The sequence below is a fragment of the Vicia villosa genome, linkage group LG2, assembly GCF_029867415.1.
Source record: "Vicia villosa cultivar HV-30 ecotype Madison, WI linkage group LG2, Vvil1.0, whole genome shotgun sequence".
NCBI classification, from domain to species: domain Eukaryota; kingdom Viridiplantae; phylum Streptophyta; class Magnoliopsida; order Fabales; family Fabaceae; genus Vicia; species Vicia villosa.
Genome location: NC_081181.1, coordinates 135,476,301 through 135,498,593, shown reverse-complemented (window position 1 = coordinate 135,498,593; position 22,293 = coordinate 135,476,301). Strand labels below are relative to the sequence as shown.

At 31.7% G+C, this 22,293-nt stretch overlaps 1 protein-coding gene across 1 annotated transcript; it reads left to right on the top strand.

The window, feature by feature from the left end:
- The first annotated feature begins 14,428 nt into the window (after window positions 1-14,428).
- LOC131650085 (secreted RxLR effector protein 161-like) lies at window positions 14,429-14,893 on the top strand. Its single transcript, XM_058919825.1, has one exon. It carries the CDS (start codon window positions 14,429-14,431, stop codon window positions 14,891-14,893), a length of 465 nt encoding a protein of 154 aa, XP_058775808.1.
- The last annotated feature ends 7,400 nt before the right edge of the window (window positions 14,894-22,293 follow it).

Sequence of the window (22,293 nt, the reverse complement as noted above, 5' to 3'; positions counted from 1 at the left end):
TGAGAAGGTACCAGATTACGTCTCCAGAGTAACTCTGATCAGAATGAGATGAAGGCTTGTGGATAAAATCTCTCTGAACAAGTTATCATTAAGAAAGTACTCAGATCCCTTACTCCTCAATTTGATTACATAGTTGTAGCCATAGAACATTCTAAAGACACTAGCACCATGAGAATTGAAGAACTTCAGAGTATTTTAGAGGCTCAAGAGTTGCGTTTGACTGAAAGAAAATTTGAAAGAGAGTCTGAACATGCTCTAAAGGTTTCTTTTGTTAAGAAGAACAAGAAGCAAGCATGGCTAGAGAACAAGAAATATAATGTTCAGAAGTCAGGATCTTCTTCTTCAGAAGAGAAGAAACAAAGTAATGTTCAGAAGGGAAATGAGAAGTTTCATAAGAGAAAGAAAACAAGTGTGAAGAAGCCAACGTAGCCTGAGGAGACTCAAAGGATGAACATGTGCTATTGATGGCATCTAAAAATGAAGGTGAAAACATGGTAGACAGGTGGTATATGGACATTGGCTGCTCAAATCACCTAACTCGAAACAAGCAATGTCTTGTAGATTTTGACTCTGGTAGAAAGACCAATATTGGATATGCTGATGATAAGTATCTGAACGCTGAAGGAATGGAAGATGTCATCGTGAAGTTGTAGAATGGAAAAGCTGTTATGATCAAGGATGTATGGTATGTTCCTGACATGAAGAGAAATTTGATGAGTGTAGGTCACCTAATTGAAAAAGGTTTTTCCAGTAACCATGATGGACAATCCCTTGAAGTTGTATGATTGTAATCAAAAGTTGATCATGCATTCTAAACTAGGAAGAAATAGGACATTCAAAGTGAATGTTGAAACAACAGACACTCAATGCCTTAATGCAACAAGTGTTGTAAATGAGAGTGAGTCGTGGCACAAGAAATTAAGGCATCTGAACTTCAGAAGCTTAGGGCATCTAAATTCAAACAATCTGGTACTTGGAATTCCAAAGATTGTGGAACTGGAGAAATCATGTGATGCATGCATGAAAGGTAAGTAACCAAGATTGCCTTTCTCATTATAATTTCCTCCAAGAGCAACTCATGGTTTAGGCGTTATGCATTCTGATGTATGTGGTCCATTCGAAGTACCTTCACTAGGAGGGAACAAGTAGTTTGTGTCATTTGGGTAGTACTCATAAAGTTCAAACATAAGGTGTTTGCTGAGTTCAATAAGTTCAACATGAAGGCTGAAAATCAATATGGACAAAGGTTGAAGATCCTCAGAACCGACGGTGGATGTGAGTTCAGCTCTGGAAAGTTCAAGAAGTTCTGTGATGAGAATAATATTGAGCATGAGGTGATTGATCCATACACTCCACGAAATAATGGTCTTTCTAAAATAATAAACAAAACTCTACTTGACATGACTAGAAGCATGTTGAAAGATAAGAATCTACCTCATACTTTTTGGGGTGAAGCTCTTTCTACTGCAACTTATGTGCTAAATATATGTTCAACTAGGAAGCTAAAAAAATTGTTCCTTTGGAGAACTGGACTGGAAGAAAGCAAAATATGAGCCATCTGAAGGTGTTTGGTTCTGTTTGTTGCAAACATGTATCGAATGCTACTAGAAGGAAATGGGATGACAAAAGAAAAGTCATGTTGCGTATAGGTTACCATAGCATATGTGCTTATAAACTCTATTACCCATTCACCAACAAAGTTGAAGTCAGGAAAGATGTCATAGTAAAAGAATCAGAAACATAAGATTGGAACAAGTATGATCCTGCTTATGGAGTTGAAGGTGTCTCTGAAGATGTCTTTGAAAGAGAATTTGCCTCTAAAGGTGATTCAGACTCTGAAAGTGACTCTGACTCTGAAGGTGGTTCAGTATCTGAATATGGTTCAGACTCTGAAGGTGGCCCAACCTCTGATGGTGGTCCAGCCTATGATGGTAGTTCAGCCTCTGATGATAATCCACACTCTGGTGGTGAAATTTTGGCACTTACAATACAGATGTCAAGACTGATGTCCTAACACCACACAATGTCAAGACATATGTTATGACATCTGCTTACTAACAGCACAAATAAATCAAAATTGAAATAAACTACAAAATGATAAATAACACAAGTAATTGTTAACCCAGTTCAGTGCAACTCACCTAATCTAGGGGCTACCAAGCCATGAAGGAAATCCACTATAATAGTATTAGTTAAAAGCCTAAACAATCCCAATTTACAACTTTTCTCCAAATCACTGCCTCGTGCAACTTTTACCTAGAAATCGCCATCTAGATATGAGAAATGCTATCTCACTTCCAATCACCGCATTGATAAACACGGTCACAAACCTTGTGACCAGAAGAACCAAATAGAAAGATTACACTTTCCAATAAACAATACTTGATATTGTTTAAAAGCTCTAATCAAGAACAATATTCAACTCTTTTGCTTAAAAGCTTCAAGAGTGAGAACAATTAGTCTACCTTAATGTATCAGAAGACACATGAGTGACACACAAACAAAAAAACACAAAAACCTTAAACACCTCTCAAAACCTAAACCCTTATTTGCACTCACGGTTTCTATTTGTGAATGCTTTCTATACTAGGTTTAACAAGCCCATATTTATAGACTCTTGTAATATGGACTTGGACTTCTGAATCAAATCCAATCTTCTCATTTTTCAATCAGTTGCAAGATCTTCACATAAAATAGGAAATTGTGAATTTGGGAATTGATTCATTTTCAAGCATTACTAATTCTGAAAATGTGAAATGGAGTATAGTTTGTATGTGCAACATATCTGTGATGGAATTGTGATTCTGGTGTGTCCTTATGTTAATACAATATTGCTAACAAGAAGTTGTACTGCTGAGATAAACAAGTTCAAGAAGGTACTGATGAATGCGATTGATATGAATGACCTTGGAAATATGGTATATTCTATAGGGATGGAGATTCTACACTCTGAAAAGGGAATCATTATGCATCAGCTGAAGTATGAACTTGAGTTGCTACAGAGATTTGTTCTGATGAATAGTAAGTATGCATTTACACCTGTAGAAAAAATCATAAACTTGACTCTGATCCAGATGGAGATGAAGTATACGCTACAACCTTCAAATAGTTGGTGGGCTCTCTAAGATATTTGTGCAATACCAGACCTGACATATGGTATGTAGCTGGAATGATGAATAGGTTTATGAGTAAAGCAAAGTGGTCACATTATCAATCTGCAGTCAAAATCCTCAAGTATGTAAATGGGACTCTGAAGTATGGAATTTTGTTTCCATCTGGAGGGTCGAATGTTGCTGAGCAGATTCGCTATTCAGACTCTGACTAGTGTAGAGACAAAGTAGACAGAAGAAGTAATATAGGATACATGTTTATATATCTAGGTGATCCAATTTCTTGGTGTTCCAAGAAGCAACCAATGGTTGTCAACCTGTGAAGATGAATACATTGCCGGTGCTTTGTCAGCTTATCATGTTGTCTGCCTGGTGAATTCGCTGTAGGAAATGAAGTTCAAGATGAGCAAACCTGTCAAATTAATAATTGATAACAAGTCACTAATAAACCTTTCCAAGAGCCCAATGTTGCATGGAAGAAGAAACCATATAGATACTAAGTATCATTTTTTAGGAAACCAAGTTCAAAATGGAGTGCTTGAAGTTGTTCACTGTAGCACTCACAAGCAACTAGCAGATGTGTTGACCAAGGCTATCAAGACTTAACACTTCATCAATTTGAGGGATGAAATTGATGTTGCTGATTTTTAATAGGTTGAATATAAATTAAGGGATAATATTAGTTCTACTTCAAATTTAACATTGTAGTTGCATTTAAGTTTGCATTTGAGTTTAATTTGAGTTTGGGTGTTATTATATAAACCCGTAGTTGTTGCATTTGTAATAGAATTATGATTAGAGAAATTGATTTTGAAAAGTTAGTTATAGTTTATCTCTCTCTCTCTCTCTCCCCCCACTCCCCCTCTCTCTCTCTCCGTCTCTCTCTCTCTCTCTCTCTCTCTCTCTCTCTCTCTCTCTCTCTCTCTCTCTCTCTCTCTCCTCTGCAATTTTCTTTAATTTTCATCTTATTCAATTCTTGTGCATCAATGGAGGTGTGAACTCCAACATCATGTAAATAAAAAATATGTGAGCATGTTGGTGCTTTTGGATACATTAATACTAGGCATGTCATGTGAAAAGCGGTGTATCATCTTTTAGTGTTGAGGTGAAAAGCTCAAACTATGACTCTAGGCATACAGATCAATTATATACTTGAAACTAATGCCTTTTTTTCAGGTTCTTCTAACTATCCATGTAATTTCCAAACATCTTAGATATTTGGGAAAAATAAATCATCCCATGCTCATTGTGGGGATTCTTTGAAGTACGAGACACAAAAAAACAAATTGGAAAAGAGACCAAGGGCAAAATCTTTATCCCAATCTTCATATCTATATTGAAATACTTTAGCAAATTCCCATGAAGACGGATGCATATGGGAGGGAGAAATGTTCATACACCTCATTAAATCCCTCTCAAACCCATTAAAGGGAAACTTGGACTTTAGACAAGATAAGAGACATTCGTAGAGAGGGATAAAGCATTCATCATACATACCCTCTTTCCAACATCGACATGTATGACTAACCAATCAGAAAAAGAACCCACTTCCATGTGAGCTTCCTCTAATACTCAATGTTATTAAAGTAAGAAACTATTTCCATCAGTTTAGGATCCACCCAATAGAACCTATGGGCGTCTTTCGGTTTCATTAAGCTTGCATGCCCTCTATTAACCTTTTCTTCTCGGCTATCATAAAACAGGTGATGTTGGTCCGAGACTGCACTACTACTCCTAAAAATAAGATTATCCCTAAACTCTATACTAGAATCTCGACCATGTATCACCCTAAAAGTATATTTAAATTGGCAAGCTCTTATCTCATCTCAAGCCGTTATAGTTACATCTAGATCCGTATAAGACCTGATGGAGGAAGCATGACGGACAACCACCTCCTTAAAATACCGATTGCTAGAGTTCACCATTCCATCTTCAGAAGAAGAATCATTAGTACTTATCTTGGTAGAAATACTAACGGATTCTTCACCACTCTCCACATAACCCCCTCAAGATTCAGAGCTATCACTAAGGATAATAAAGTTGGGATTGGGGTCATTAAGCTTTAAGGGTTCAACATTTGAGATATCAGGGTTCTCATATATCATTAATACTGGAGAATCTCAAACATCAGGCCCATTTATTACATTCTCATGAATGTTTTCTAAGTTGGCCATAGGGAATGCTAGAAAGATAAACAATAAATGTAAGGAAAAGTGACTAGAAATGGTACATGAGTAAGAATTGAAGCAATGTAACAATTAAGAACAAGAGAAACATGATAGTGGGGATGAGCCACTGACAATGTAGCAAACAAGAGAGAAGTATGGCATAATCTCAAATCACCAGAGCTTAAAAAATAAGGAGAAAGGGGTTCACAAAGGAATGCAAGGTTCACTTATGAGAGGGAACATAAATTTTTTGAAAGGCCAATACAATATTTATATGATGGAGCCACATGAAACAAATCAACAATGCAAATTAGAAGAAAATGGAAGATGAAATACAAACAATCAAGATTACACCTCGAAATGGTAACGACACTTGATTGCACTCGAGCACCCCAGGGGAAAGCGTCATGCCCTAACCTATGAACCTAGGCCACGTGTGAAGAAAACCTGCGGAATGCCTCAATGATGAGACTAACATTTAATGCAATTATACCTAAATCTTTTCCACTTCTCAATACAAGATCTCAACTAAGATTGTCCGGCCTAATTCCTTGAAAGATTTCCTGTGTATCACACCACAACAAGCCTTAGGGGCATTTGTACTTGATCGGTCACTAGCCCAATATAACATAGGCTAACTATCACCTAATGCACTTATACCTCAGCATGAATAATGCTAAAAAGGTACGGTTCTAATCACAATTCATTCTATCTCTATTCATTCATTCACTAACTTAGGTGTTGGATTGTTAATTTTGCAGGCCCGCCCATGGAGCTTCATTAGAGTAGCTTGCACCACCGCACCAAGAACCTGCAACCAAAATTCTGGTACCGAAACAGAGCATTAACAAAGCCAATTGGTTTGTTCTTGTAAAGAGGTGGAAAACCATATTTAAGATAACAATGACCAAATTTATTGTAAAAATTACATTGTCACATCCATAATCAATTCTTCCAACATAATCGCCATTACAACATCCATAACTTCCACTTCCACCATCATAATTAGTATTTTTTTTTTTAGTATCAGAAGATTCAAAATAAACTTTGGAATCTTCCAGAACTATACCATTGAGTTAACTTTCTTGTTGAAAGAAATGAACAAACATTGCCAATAGATGGTAAATACTCCATAAATGAAACCTAAGAATTTGAGTTGAAAATGAATTATTCAATTCTTAAAAAAATAAATGACATACTCACATTATCTTTGTTTCTTGCCATTGAATATGACACTGCAAGAACAATCTTCAAGAATTATTAAATTCTCTAAATCATCCTATGAACATTTTAAAGTTGTAAAAAAATTAGCAATTGATCTTTCAGTCAGTTTGACAGAGTGGTCTTTTTGAAGAAGGTCGGAAAAATGAAAGCGATCCCTTTTGTAAATCTCCCTTTTAAATCATCCCAAAACTTTTAGCATCGTCAAAATAGACAACACCAGATGAAATTTGAGGAGACAAAGAGTGATTAATCCAAGAAACGATCATAAAATTACTTTTTTTAAAAGCATTGAAATTAACATTACCTTTAAGGGGATTGAGAACGAATTTTAAACACATCGTATTTGTGTGATTCATATATTGAGAGTTTATGCGATCATATATTGAGAGTTTGAGAGATTGAAAAACATTTAGGTAGAAATATGGTTTGCTTTGGGAAACTCCAACAGATTTTTTCTTATAATTCATTTGTAATCTTTTGTAACAATTTTAAGAAGTTTAGTGAATGAGAGAGCCGCTCTTCTCAGAATAAATCGTTTGTTCGAACTTAGTAAACAAGTTATTGTGTTCTTGTCTTTTATCTTCTTCTGACTTGTTATGGTTTTTATTTTACTTTTTTTTAAAAAAAATTAATAAGTTATTGTATTGTTTTAGGTAATTTATTTTAGTTGTCATTATTCTTTGTCCCTACACATTAAATTTTTGTATGTGTTTGAACTCTGAATAATTTTTTTAAGGTTAACATTCTGGTACCCCTGAATTTAGTTGGGTACTTATATCCTGAACCAATCAAATGGTATAATTTCATGCCCCCTCTGCCATTAGGGCGAGTTTTGATTCATGTGGTGTTTGGGAAAATTAGAAAATACAGATTTCTAAAAATTGGCCAAACTGGGTTTCAAACCCACAACCCCCAATATTAAATAACAATAACTAACCACTAGACCAGTTTATCAATTATGTACATTTGTGAAACTGAAAGATATATATTATACATTTAGTATTATATTAAGATATACTAGTATATTATTTATTACCATTTTATATATATATATATATATATATATATATATATATATATATATATATATATATATATATATATATATATATATATATATATATATATATATATATATATCAGTATATTAAGATATATCAGTTTTTTTTTTTAAAATTGTCTTTTTGTTTTATATAGCATTAACGTTTTTTTTTTATAAAGTTTTTTTTAGACTCATTATTTTTATGTAACGTTTTTTTTATATTGCATTTTTTGATTTATAAAAAATGTTTGTTACTTTATAAAAAAATGTTTGTTAGTTTATAAAAAATATTAGTTTATAAATAAAATGTTAATTAGTTTAAAATTATAAAATATAATTTATTAAAACGCTAATAATATATATATATATATATATATATATATATATATATATATATATATATATATATATATGTTGCATTTTTTAAAATTATCATTTTTATAAACTGTATTAATTAATTATTTTTTATAAAATTCCATTTTTATATGTTTATATATTTTTTATAAATTTTTTTGTTTGTTTTATATGTTGACGTTTTTTGTTTCATATATATATAGTCAATTTTTTAACGTTAATATATTTATTTTAAAAAAACATATAGTTTAACGTAAAATAAATTATCATAACTATATGTTTTATAACGTTAAAAAATATATTTTATATGTTTTATAACTATAAACGTTAATATATATTGTTTTATAAAATTATCATTAAAAAAATTTCTTGCAAGGTGTTAATATAAAACAAAATAAAAAACGTTAATATATAATAAATAAATAAAAAACGTTAATATATAATAAATAAATAAAGGAGTACGCCTAAAACAACTAAAATGTATTGGTGTAGTGGTTTGGTATTTGCTGGTTTTATTAAGGGTCCTGGGTTCAATCCCCATGGAGGCCATTTTTTAGAATTAATATTCTATAAAGAAATCCATGTTTTATAAGGGGAGAATCTAACAAAAAAATTTAATAGGGGGCAAACTCAAAACTCGCCCATATGGCGGGGGGTGAAGGTTATTTATCCCTATTTTAATTTACCAAAGGTTTTTTTTTTGAGTTATTCTACCATTTTCACAATAGGTGAAACCAATGATAATCCACTTTCATGTCCTCACTTATTATAAGAGACACATTACTAATTAATAATTACCATAGATGACATAAATGCACGACATGTGTAAATAAAGGATTCATCATATATAAAACCAATTCATGTTATTCTCAACTTAAAACAATCACATATTCCACACTATTTAGACATCTTTATAAATTATTGTCTCTAACACACTACTAACATAATCACTACCAAAATTACCAAAAATATTTAGAGATGTGACATCTCTAATTATCATAAAAGGTAAAAAAAAAAACATTATTGTTATTAGAAGAATGCTAAAAAAGGCCTTAACACATTGTTTAAGAAATTAAAATAGACAAGTTTTTATGGAAAAATATTGTTGAAGTTCTCTTTTCAAGACAATGTTTTCTTTTTCTTTTATTACTTTCTTTGCCAATACTCTTAGCAAAACCCTATTATAATTATTATTAGTAGTATGCGCGACCAATCTTTGTCCCATAAGCAATCATGCATTTGTTTGGCAAGGGATTCAAAAGCTAAGCACACAATCATAATATCACACTTTGTTAACCTCCCTCTCATCTTTTCGTATTCCTTTACTTTCTTATTCTCATTCAATCATTATTACTATTCCCAGTGGCGGAGTCATTTTAGTGAGCATGGGCAAAAATTTTACACCCTATTTTTATTAATTTTATATCATGTTTTTACTAATTTTGCCCTTGATTTTGTTTAAAAATATTGCCCTTGATTTTGTCTAAAAATTTCACACCCTATTTCTATTAATTTTGTCTAAAAATTATTAATTTTGTCCCTGATGTTGTCTAAAAATCGACTAATAGATAAGAGAGTATACAACGAAATGGGGGTTGAGCCCGGGCACGTACCCGAGTTCGTGGGTTGTAGCTCCGCCCATGACTATTCCTTTCCGTCATATATCTCAATGAACATGAAGAAAAAGCTATTATATCCAACTACCTCACCGTTGAAAAATAAAAAACAATTATCTTAGTTGTTCTTATTTACTTTACAAATATTTGGTATCCTTTATAATTGGCACCAATATTCTGGTATACCTAATATTATAAGCTTCCAAATTTATTATTTTCTATCCATAGAAAAAGTGTTAATTTATTACTAGTGGTAGTACCTTCACAAGTTAGCATCACTCAACCTCTTGGTATCTTCATTAATATGATGTTTCTTCTCCAAGTAACAGTCCATATTTAGACTTGGAGGTTAGGCACGGGTCACCTCAACCTCAACTATAATCCATAACTATCAATGAGGAAGAGGTTGGTGAGGTCACGTGGTCCAAAAATAATACAATTTTAATATACTATATTACTACCAAACTTTCATAGATGAATTGACAGTAATTGCAGGTAAGTTAGGGGAATCCTATAAAATAAGTTGAAAATAGATAGAGAGAATTAATTAACCACCTATAAGGTAGCTAATAAGAAAGCCGGCACTTGATATTTTCTTTTTGTTATTTTTCATTTGCAATATTAGATGCATACATGCACTTGTGAACATTTTTATGATGGCCGCTATATGGTTGAGTTTTTGTCAAGAGCTTGTACTTATTGTTTTATTGAAGGGAGCACCATCAACCGTTTATTACACATTAAACTCGTAATTAAGGACTGCGTGTATAGCCCCACTACTCAAATTTAAAGATAAGATAGAAAATTAAAATGAGGAGGAGGGGTGTGGGGAATATTACTACTCCTAAATAAAAGGATTTGTTGATAAGAAAATTATACAATTTAATTTTTAAGATTTTATTTGGGAGTTGTTTTTTTAAAAAAAAAAAAAATTTAGAGGGTTGTGTTTATTGGATGTACCTAGTAATTCCATTGCATTGTGTAAGCTTTTGGAAATATATTGGTGGAAACAGTTTAAAAAATAAGTACTTCAAGAATGCAGGGACTGACTTTTTCGTGGGCGTAACCGGTTACGCGAAAAGGCGTAACCGGTTACTGTAGACAATTTCAATTCTATTTTTTGGTTATCGAAGGCGTAATCAGTTACTGTATTTTGCGTAACCAATTACGAGCCAGTGTTTTGGGCTTTTTGGCTTATTTTAAGTTGTTTAGTTTCTTAATTGTTTTTGTTGCCTTGTATAAATATCCTCAGATGTAATATATTTTGGTTAATACCCTCAATTACTTACTATCTCTAATTTTTTCACGACATCTTCTCCAATTATCACATTTACTCCATTGATTCACCAATTTAATTTGTGTATGTTCCAACATTTGGCATCAAGAGTATTGATTTTGATCCATAATCCGTTGCAAAGATGACTACCGTCTTCAACAATCGAGTTTCCACTAATCTTCCAACCCTTGATTTGAAGAACTACGATAAATAGTGTAAACAAATGAAGGTGTGGTTTGGCTATGTTCTTGAACTGATCAACGATGAAGTTACTCCACTTGGGACAGAAGCTACAGATGCTAAGAAGGCTACACACAAGGAAGAGAACAAGAAAGATTACAAGGCACTCTTCTTGATTCATTCTTTTGTCGATGGTGACAACTTTGAAAAAGTTGACGATTGCAATTCGGAAAAGCAAGCATGGAAGATCTTGAAGAAAGCTTATGAAGGGGATGATAAATCAAAGGCAGTGAGATTACAAACTCACAAGCGACGGTTAAAATTGGTTCAAATGGAAGAGAATGAGACAATCAATGACTATGTAACGCGCATTATGCGTTTGGTGAATCAAATGAAGTCTTGCAGAGAAACCGTTTTTTATCAGAATGTTGTATCAAAAATCTTGCGTTCTTTAACACCAAGATTTGACAACATTGTGGTGGCGATCGAAAAGTCGAAAGATCTTCCGACATTGAGAAAAAAGGAGCTTCAAAGCTCTCTTGAGGCTAATGAGCAAAGGATGGATGAAATGGGAAATGACAAGGCTAAAGCGGAGATTGAGTTGCAAGCACGATTCAACGAGAAGAGTAAAAGATCGAAAGGAAAATGACCTTGGAAAGGAAAGGCAAATTTCCAGAATTTTGGTGGAAAAGATTCACAAAACTTGAAGGGTTCGACGGGGGCAAAAAGGTGAGAGCAACTCCAAAAGTAGTGGTCAAGGAAACTACACCAAGAAAATTGACAAGAGTAATGTGAAGTGTTACAATTGTCATAGACTTGGTCATTTCGCAAGAGATTGTAATGTAAAATTGAGGGAAAATCAAAGCGATGAGGCTAAGGTTTCTTGACAGGAGGTAGATGATGATAACAAGTTTCTGGTCATGATCACATAGGATAATTATGTAAGTAATAAGTTACTGGACAGCAGTAGCAACTACAAGTTGCTAGACAACAGCAACAGCAGTTTGAGAAATGTTGTAGAAACGCGCGCGGAGCAAATCTTAATGGTAACGGTTCGAGATAGAGTTCAAGGCAGTGATGAGTGGTACTTGGATTTTGGTTTAACACATATAAAAGGTAGAAAGGATTGGTTTGTCAAAATCAATCAAGCCACGAAGAATAAGGTGAAATTCGCTGACGATACCACTTTAGCGGCCGACGGGGTCGATGATGTTTTGATCATGCGAGGTGATGGTGGTCATTCCTTGATTAAAGATGTGCTATATATTCTAGGAATCAAATGTAATCTCTTAAGCATTGACCAATTTCTTGAGAAGATTTGCATGAATCGCATGGAAAATAAGATTTTGCGCATTTTAGACCGAAACCAGATTTTAGTCTTTTAAGAGCCTATGACTGCCAACAAGACTTTCAAGATAGAGATGGAAGTGATTGAGCATAGGTTTCTTGCTAAAGTGGATAGTCTTGATGATTGTTGTGGCACTACCGTCTTGGACATCTCAATTTTCGAGATCTCGACGCGTTACAAAGGGATCGTATGGTAACAGGGTTGCCAAAAATCAATGTTATAGTTAATATATGTGAACAATGTGTTCAAGGGAAGTAGCAAGAGAGTAGTTTCAGTATGGTTGTAGGTCATAGGACCAAACATCACCTTGAGGTGGTGTGCTCCGATGTTTGTGGGCCAATGCAAGTCGACTCGTATAGTGGCAATAGGTACTTTCTCACTTTTATCAATGATTTTAGTAGAAACTATGGACATACATAATCAAGAGAAAGGATGAGGTAGTTAATGTGTTTGAGAAGTTTAAGTCCATGGTTGAGTGGCAAAGTGGTCCCAAACTGAAAATTCTCAAAACGGATGGTGAGTGAAAATACCTCGACTGAGTTTGAGAAGTATTGTGATGAAGATGGGATAGTGCGTAAATTTGTGCCACCCTATACGCCACATCAAAATGGTGCTGCCGAGAGGAAAAATCGTTCGATAGTGAACATGGTTCGAAGCATGTTAAAGGGAAAAGACTTACCAAATGAGCCATGGGGTGAAGCCATTTTTAAAATTGTCTATTAGTTGAATAGGTGCCCTACAAAGAAGCTTGATAAGGTGACTATAGAATAGGTATGGTCTGGATTTAAACCAAGCTTAAGTTATTTGAGAGTTTTCGGTTCAATAGCATTTCGACACGTTCTGGGTCAACTTCGAAAGAAGTCGGATGACAAAGTTGAGATGATGTTGCTTGTGGGTTATCATCCTACTGGAGGTTATAAGTTTTTTGATGTTGCAAACAAGAGGATCGTGATTAGTCGAGATGTTGTGGTCGATGTAGTGAGGCGTTTTGACACTAGAAAAATTGGTTTGACAGGTCCTGTAATCGGTTACCAGAATGGTGTAACCGGTTACGGGCGCGATTTTTTGTTTCATGAAGCATCTGGAATTGATATGACAGAGGGCGTAACCAGTTACGAAAATTTTGTAACCGGTTACGACAACAAAAATGTAGAAAATCAGTTTGCAGGAAGTTCTATACAACAACCTGTCAAAGCCGAAATCGGGGAAAACAATAGACGACCAACTAGACAAAGAGGTTTGCCTCAAAGACTCCAAGATTGTGAAGTATTCTGGAATGACGAGATCAATGATGATGGTGATTTCGTTCACTTTGCGCTTATGGTCGAATCTGAGCCCGTTAGCACGAAAGAGGCATTAAGCGATCCAAAGTGGGTGGGTGTAATGAAAGAGGAGCTGGAATCGATTGAGAAAAACAACACTTAGGAGTTGGTTGATCTACCAGAACAAAAGAAGCCAATCGGTGTGAGATAGGTCTATAAAGTGAAGGCAAATCTCAAAGTTGAAATAATCAAGCATAAGACTCGACTAGTTGCGAAGGGATTTTTTCAAAGAGAAGGTATATACTTTAATGAGGTGTTTGCACTTGTTGGTAAGACATAAACGATAAGGCTAGTTATTGACATTGCAAATTGAAACAATTGGTCGATTTATCAAATGAATGTGGAATTTGCGTTTTTGAATGATCCACTTAAGGAGGAAGTCTATGTAGAACAACCCCTTGGTTTCGTTGTGACAAATCAATATGAAAGGTTCTACAAACTGAAGAAAGTGTTTTATGGTATGAAGTAAGCTCCTAGAACTTGGAATAAATGCATCGGTAGTTTCCTAGTTAACGTTGGCTTCAAGAAATGTGTTTCCGAGCATTGTGTCTATGTGAAGATGGATGCAAGCAAAGATGTGATCATACTTTGTGTATACGTGGATGACTTGTTGAACACGGACATCAATGAGTTGAGTATCTCTAAATCAAAAGTGAACTTATAGAAGAGTTTGAAATGAGTGATCTTGGTATCATGACTTACTTTCTTGGCATAGAGTTTCACAAGTCAAAAATGGAACTGCCAATCACCAAAGAAAGTATGCACTTGAGATATCAAAGAGGTGAGATATGGAGCATTGTAATGCTGCCAATACACCAGCTGAAGCAAGGTTACAACTGTCTAAAACTAATGATGAGCAGAATGTGGATCCCACACATTATAGAAGATTGATTGGATTATTACATTACTCGTGCAATATGCGACGAGATTTGGTATTTAGTGTTGGTATTGCGAGTAGATTCATGGAGAGATCGAAGGTGTCTCACTTGGCAGCAGTTAAGAGGATCCTAAGATACGTCAAAAGAACTCTTGGCTGTGGAATTCTCTTTCCCACAACAGATATGGGCAGAAAATGCAATTTTCTCGGTTATATTGATTCCAGTTGGTGCAGAGATAAATATGATCGAAAGTCTAAGGCTGGTTATATCTTTATGTTCGGAGGAGTACCAATCTCTTGTTGTTCTAAAAAGGAATCGGAGGCTACACCTTCTTCTTGTGAGGCCGAGTATATTGCATCGTTATGTGTGTGTTAAGCTATGTGGCTTATGAATCTGTTGGGAGAGTTGGACATCAATGTTGGAGAAGCTGTCACACTCTTGGTTGATAATATTTCAGCCATCAACCTTGCTAAGAATCCCATTTCACATGGGAGGAGCAAGTATATTGAAACGAGGTTTTATTACTTGAGGGATCTGGTGTGTGAAGGCAAGTTGAGGTTGGGATACTGCTGAAGCAAAGAATAAGTTGCGGATTTGTTGATAAAATGAATCACAAATGATGTGTTCAAGAAGTTGAAGATGAACTTGGTCATGGAGAAATTTGAGCATTTGAGTTAAGGTGGTGTATGGGATGTACTTGTAACTCAATTGCATTATGTAAGCTTCTGGGAGTATATTGGTGGAAACATCTTAAAAAATATGCACTTCTAGAATGCAGGGACTGGCTTTTTCATGGACGTAACCGGTTACGGAAGGCATTTTCAGTTCTGTTTTTCTGGTTATCGAAGGCGTAATCAGTTACAGTGTTTTGCGTAACCGATTACGAGCCCATGTTTTGGGCTTTTTGGCTTATTTTTAAGTTGTGTAGTTTCCCAATTGTTTTTGTTGTCTTGTATAAATACCCTAATATTTAATGTGTTTTGGCTAATGCTAATTTTACATAATTTCTCCTCTCTCTCTCTCTCTCTCTCTCTCTCTCTCTCTCTCTCTCTCTCTCTCTCTCTCTCTCTCTCTCTCTCTCTCTCTCTCTCTCTCTCTCTCTCTCTCTCTCTCTCTCTCTCTCTCTCTCTCTCTCTCTCTCTCCGTCCCAAAATATAAGATAAAAAAACCATCTTTCATATTTTCAAGATAAAATTAAATGCAAATTACATTTGGTTTACATTCTCTCTCATCTTTTCTATAACCAATAACCAATCATATTTGTTTTTACATCTTTCTAAGCATTTTATTTCATTAAACCCACAATTTAAATGATTATGTTTATACTTTTCTTAATAAACTAGCGTGATACCCGTGCGTCCGCACGGGTACCCGTTGTGGCCGTGTTATTTTGTTCAAATAATATTATTCTAGAGGTAAATGTCATAAAACCAAATGTGTGAAATATAGAAATTTCTTTTTAAAGGTTGGGGCAAAGTTTGGGATATTTTCATCAATAAAAATTATTTTCCCGTTAATATTCAATATTTCGATCAGTAACTTAATGTTCCCGTAAATATTTAATATGTTTATCAGTAATTCATGTTCTCGTTAATATTTAATATTTTATTCAGTAACTTCATGTTCCCGTTAATATTTAATATTTTGATCAGTATCTTCATGTTTCCGCTAATATTCATTATTTTGATCAGTAACTTCATATTCCCGTTAATATTCCAAACTTGTTCCCGTTAATATTCAATATTTTTATCAGTAACTTCATGTTCCCGTTAATATTCTTTATTTTTATCAGTAACTCTGTGTTCTCTTAATATTCATTATTTTGATCAATTACTTTGTGTTCCTGTTAATATTCCAAATTTGTTCCCGTTAATATTGAAAAAAAATTATGAGTAACTTCATGTTCCGTTCATATTAAAAAAAATATCACTAACTTCGTGTTCTCGTTAATATTCAATATTTTGTCAATAGCTTCGTGTTCCCGTTAATATTTATTATTTTGATAAGTAACTTTGTGTTCCCGTTAATATTCAAATTTTGGATCAGTAACTTAATGTTTCCGATTATATTAAAAGTTTTGATAAATAACTTTATCTTCCGTTAATATTCAGTATTTTAATCAATAACTCCGTGCTCCCGTTAATATTCAATATTTTAAATATTAACGGGATATCCGTGCATTCGCACGGGGACCAGTGTGGTACGCTCATTTGTTACAATATTCAATATTTCGATCAGTAACTTCATGTTCCCGTTAATGTTCAATATTTCGATCAGTAACTTCATGTTTCCGTTAATATTCAATATGTTGATCAGTAATTCATGTTCTCGTTAATATTCAATATTTTATTCAGTAACTTCATGTTCCCGTTAATATTCAATATTTTGATTAGTAACTTCATGTTCTTGCTTATTTTGTTCAATATTATATTTTTTTTATAAACAAAAGAAATTGATGTAATTATTATTATGATACATTTCGTTCAGCAAAGATACATAATAAAATTAAAAATAAAATTGATAAAGAATAGAATAATGAAGTATTATTTTATTAATATGCAATAAAAATTGAGAAGATCAATAAAGAATACACAATGTCGATTGTCCAATGCAATAAACTTAGTCACATTTACTTTCAACGTATTCCAAATTTGTTTCTGTTAATATTCAATATTTTTATCAGTAACGTCATGTTCCCGTTAATATTCATTATTTTGATCAGTAACTCCGTGTTTCCGTTAATATTGAAAAAATGTATCAGTAAGTTAATGTTTATGTTGATATTCAAAAAAGTTATCAGTAACTTCGTGTTCTCGTTAATATTCAATATTTTGTCAATAACCCCGTATTCCCGTTAATATTTATTATTTTGATTAGTAACTTCGTGTTCCCGTTAATGTTCAAAATTTGTTCTCGTTAATATTCAAAATTTGGTTCAGTAACTTAATGTTTCTGATAATATTCAAAATTTTGATCAGTAACTTCGTGCTCCCGTTAATATTCAATATTTTAATCAATAACTCCGTGCTCCAGTTAATATTCAATATTTTGAATATTAACGGGATACATGTGCATTCACATTGGGACCAGTGTGGTAGGCTCATTTGTTTTAATATTAAATATTTTGATCAATAAACATTATTTTTCCGTTAATATTTAATATTCAATCGAATCAATCGAATAATTTTGAATTAAATGTGTTAATATCAGTACCATATACGCGTACCATATAAGTACTCGTGTGTAAATATAAATAAGATCATGATCGGCGTTTCTATAAAATTTGTGATATACACCATTGTTATAAATAGGTCAAGGGTGAAAATATAAATAATTTTGATTTTAATTAAATTATTTAGGTGAAAAAAAGGTGATATGAATAATATAATATGAGAATACTTTAAATTAGAAAATATTTTTAAAAAAATAAAGTTCAATCTTAAAAATAATACAAACCTTTAATATATAGGTTGAGAAATAAGTTTTTATTGATTTATAGATAATTACAACAATATTTTGACTCCACGATATCTCTCTTTCCCTCCCTTCCAACATGCCTAATTTTTTAAGAGATTATAAAGATTGCTTTTAATAGAAATCAATTCTCCAAAAATATAAATTACTTTTATATGTCATGTATTGACTATTTAATTAACTCTCCATAAAAGAAAATAAAGGAACATTAAATTGATATGTATTAAAAAAATAGAATGCACATAATGTAGATATTGATGTCTTTCTATATTCTTTTTCTTCCCTTTGTTCTCTTCTCCTTGATTTATTTATATATATATATATTATTTTAAAGTCTCCAACTTTTAAAATAATTCAAGATACAAAATATAAAAGATTTCATCTTAAATTCATTTCAATCAAAACTTTTTTCGTAAACACTCCACCATTACACACATTTGTGTTTTATTAATTAATTAAATAAAAGATAAAAATATACATTTAATATATTATTAATTTTGTACTAAATTTTTTTAATTAATTTTAATTAAAAAAAACCATTTTTGTTGAGTCAAATTAAAAAAAACAATTTTAAGTAATAGATAAAACACACAATTATTTTATAAAAAAAAAAAACACAATTGATTTACTCACATTCTCATAAACTAAATATAACTATTACTCTCATACATTTCATTCACAAACACAAATATCATATATTTTATGTGAGAATGAATATTATATATGTTAACATTAAAAACAATTGTAAACTCTAACCCGTATTAAATTAATGTGTAGCAAATTCCTATATTTTAAAATCATCGCATTAAATTTTTTAACATCATATGTATATAGTTTAAATAATATAATATAAATAAATATTAAAAAATATAAATTAAAAATTAGAGTAATATTGATGATAATTAATTTAAATGATTGTAACTAATTTTTTTATAACTAATATGGTTATCTTTTATTTTATAACTAATATAGTTATTTTTAAAATAATTAGAGTATATATAAATAAGCATTACATAGAAGTTGAAATGTTAGAAGTTGAAATGTTAGCTGAATAACAAAACATGTGCCTATAAGTTTTTTTTTATATAAATAATATCTGGATCACTATTTTTATAAAAACAATTGTTCCCGTTTATAAAAATAACATTGTCTATATTGTATTTTTTATATAAAATCATTTTTATATAATATTTTATAATTTATTTTTAATTGAATGTAACATTTAATATTTTTAAAATAGAAAAATAAAATATACAGTAGATATTAGAAAATATAAAAAAATAACAAATTTATTATCATTTAAAAGTAAAAAGAATAAAAAAGGAAACAAATCAAATGCATATTATATTACTGTTTGGTCGATTTTGCTGTCTAATAACACTATTACATTAACAAAATGTTAAATATAGACAAATTAATAGACCTATATGGATAATTATATTCAAAATAAATAATTTCTTATTATAAAAATAAATCTTATAAATATTAAATAATACGTATAATAAATTAAAATTTATAATTAGTTGTTCATCAAAATATAACACATAATAGCAAGTTATTTGCAATCTTATCTCCCTCCATTAAAAAAAAATCATGTTGGGTCTCCCCTTCATTGGTCCGTCCAAGATTTCACTATATCTTTACTCTATCGGATTTCCCTACTATGACAATTTTAATACTTTTCTCGTATTTCCATAATTAGTACATATTTATTAAATCATTATTTCAATGACATAGATTTCAATAGTAACATGTTTTTTCATATTTAGATCAATAATAAACATCACATTCTATTTTTCTCTTATTTTGATCATTATTATATTTTTTTATTATATTTTTTTCCGCGTATAGGTAAGGTATTGTAATTTTTTCCCTTTAAGTTATTGTAATATATATTTACTTTATTTATTTTAAATCTTTTTGAAAAATCAAGTTTATAAATGTTTATCCAGACTTTAATGTAGCAATAATAATAATTTTACAAATAGAATTCTCAACTCAACAATTGAAACAAAAATTATATTTTATGTCTATCTTCTTTATATTTTTCTTATTTTCACTTTTCTTCTTTTTGATTTGGATTTTATAGAGAATATTTTTTATTTTATTTATTTAAAGTACAGTATAATTTATTTGGGTTAAAAATTTTATAAAGAAATATTTTATTAATGATCAAATCGTGATTATGTTCTCTTTTTGATCGGTAACATATATAGAAATAATAAAACAAATCAAAATTCATTAGATATAATGAGATATAATGGATTAAATTTTATTTATTCTTGTTTTACTCTTATTCTTTTTTCTTCTTTAAATTCTATTAAAAAATATATCAACAAAAACTGAGACCCAAAATCACCGCAATTCCAGAAGAACGGGAGGAAATGTTCAACAGTAAAGTTCAAAAGACGGGACTTATAATTCCAGAAGAACCGGAAGAACCGTCCAACAGTAAAGTTAATTCCAGAAGAACCGGAAGAACCGTCCAACAGTAAAGTTGGAAACTTATAATTCTAGAAGAATTGGAAGAACCGTTCAAAAGTAAAGTTGAAAAGACAGGACTTATAAAAGTGGAATCATTTCTAAGGTAGAAAACCAACGGAACCGTTCAACAATAAGAACAAAACAACATAAAAAAAATGAAAATGAAAACTCATTAAAACCAAAACAGTAACAAACAAACCACGTCAATGAACCACATACAATCATCACACTTATCACAGTATAATTTATCTATTTTCTTTTCATCCTATTACAAAAATTAATTGCACTCTGATTACAAAAATTGTACTTACATTTGTATTAATTCTTAAGTACTTTATAATTGTACTTACAAAAATGGCAGAAATCAACTAAAAATAATGATTTGAAAACCCTGATGACACTTTTTCTCTTGATCAGATGAGTTTTGATGAAAACCCTAGCAAAGTACATAAATGTAAAAAATCAAACCAAGATGTCAGTTGGTTTGTTCTGATGTTGCTTGATCTCATTCCACCATCGTATCTAAACAACATAAGACCAAAATAATAGAATATAAGAAAAAACCTCATCAAAATCAAAACAATAACAAACAAACATACTTGATGAGTTTTGTTATGCCATTTTTTTATTAAATAGAGATACATGTGGTGCAGGAACAACAACATGTATGTCACCCTGTGCAACACAAAAAATAATATTAGACAGACAACAAACCAAAAACAGTATAGGAAAAACCAACCAAAGAAATCACTTCATTACCGATACGTCAACAAAAATCATCTCAAAATGCTCCCTCTTGTTCGAAACAACTTTCCATTTGTGGTGCACTCGAACAGAAACTTTCCAAAGTTCTTTGCTATCGTTGATGTCACAGATTTTCGCCAATGGTCTCGCCATATTGTACAGCCAGTTAGCACAAGCAGCAAAGTAAAAGTGGTCTGATACTACAGAAAAGTGGAAGCCACAAATGCTATAAATAACACAATCATTATGTATAATGTAGGAGTTACAAACTCTTCATTACATAACTGATGCAGAAGCTGAATGGACAGAAGAATATAAAGTCCTCATTATGTTAATTATGTAACACATAACTATGCAGAATAGAAGATGCATGGACAGAACCACACAAATGCTAATTATGTAACACATCCATAGTGGAAGATGGAAGAACATAACTTCATAAATGAACAGTCCACATGGCGCATCAATAAGCAACATTTCCTACTCTCAGAATAAGCCACTTGGCAGTATGAGAGGAACTCTTCAAAAAGATAGAATTTTCTTATATTATAGATGTGTTTTTTATTTTTTCTCTTATATTTTGGGACGGAAGGAGTATAACTTAAACATAATCTAAAAGAAGAAGATTAAAAAATACAGTTGACAGTATTTCAAATGAGGAAGATAAGAGAATGATAAAGATGTTGTCTCAAAATATTTTTCGCCATCACTACAATACCTTTTATGAGATTGTATTCTTGAGAGAAGTGATTTTGAGCTAAGTGTAGAATTTTTAGAAAAAAACAATAGTATTCTTTATATAAAAAAATGCAATATTTATAATAAATAACATAGTTGAACTTCAGCTTTCTTAAAAAATCACATGAAAAAAACTAAAATGTTTTTTTTTAATAAAAAAATGTTATTATTTTTAAGAGTATTTTTAATGGTGTTTTTTAAATAAAAATACTGAAGGATTTGTTTGGACGTTGAATTTTGAAGAGGGAGGTTTTGGGGGATGCATCTATATTTTAAAATTTGTGATATTTTTAAAAAGTTTTAAAAAATAATATATTACATTAGCATATAAAATC

Bases quoted from the DNA above. Each gene is read 5' to 3' on its own strand.
- LOC131650085 (XM_058919825.1), top strand. From the start codon at position 14,429: ATGGAGCATTGTAATGCTGCCAATACACCAGCTGAAGCAAGGTTACAA.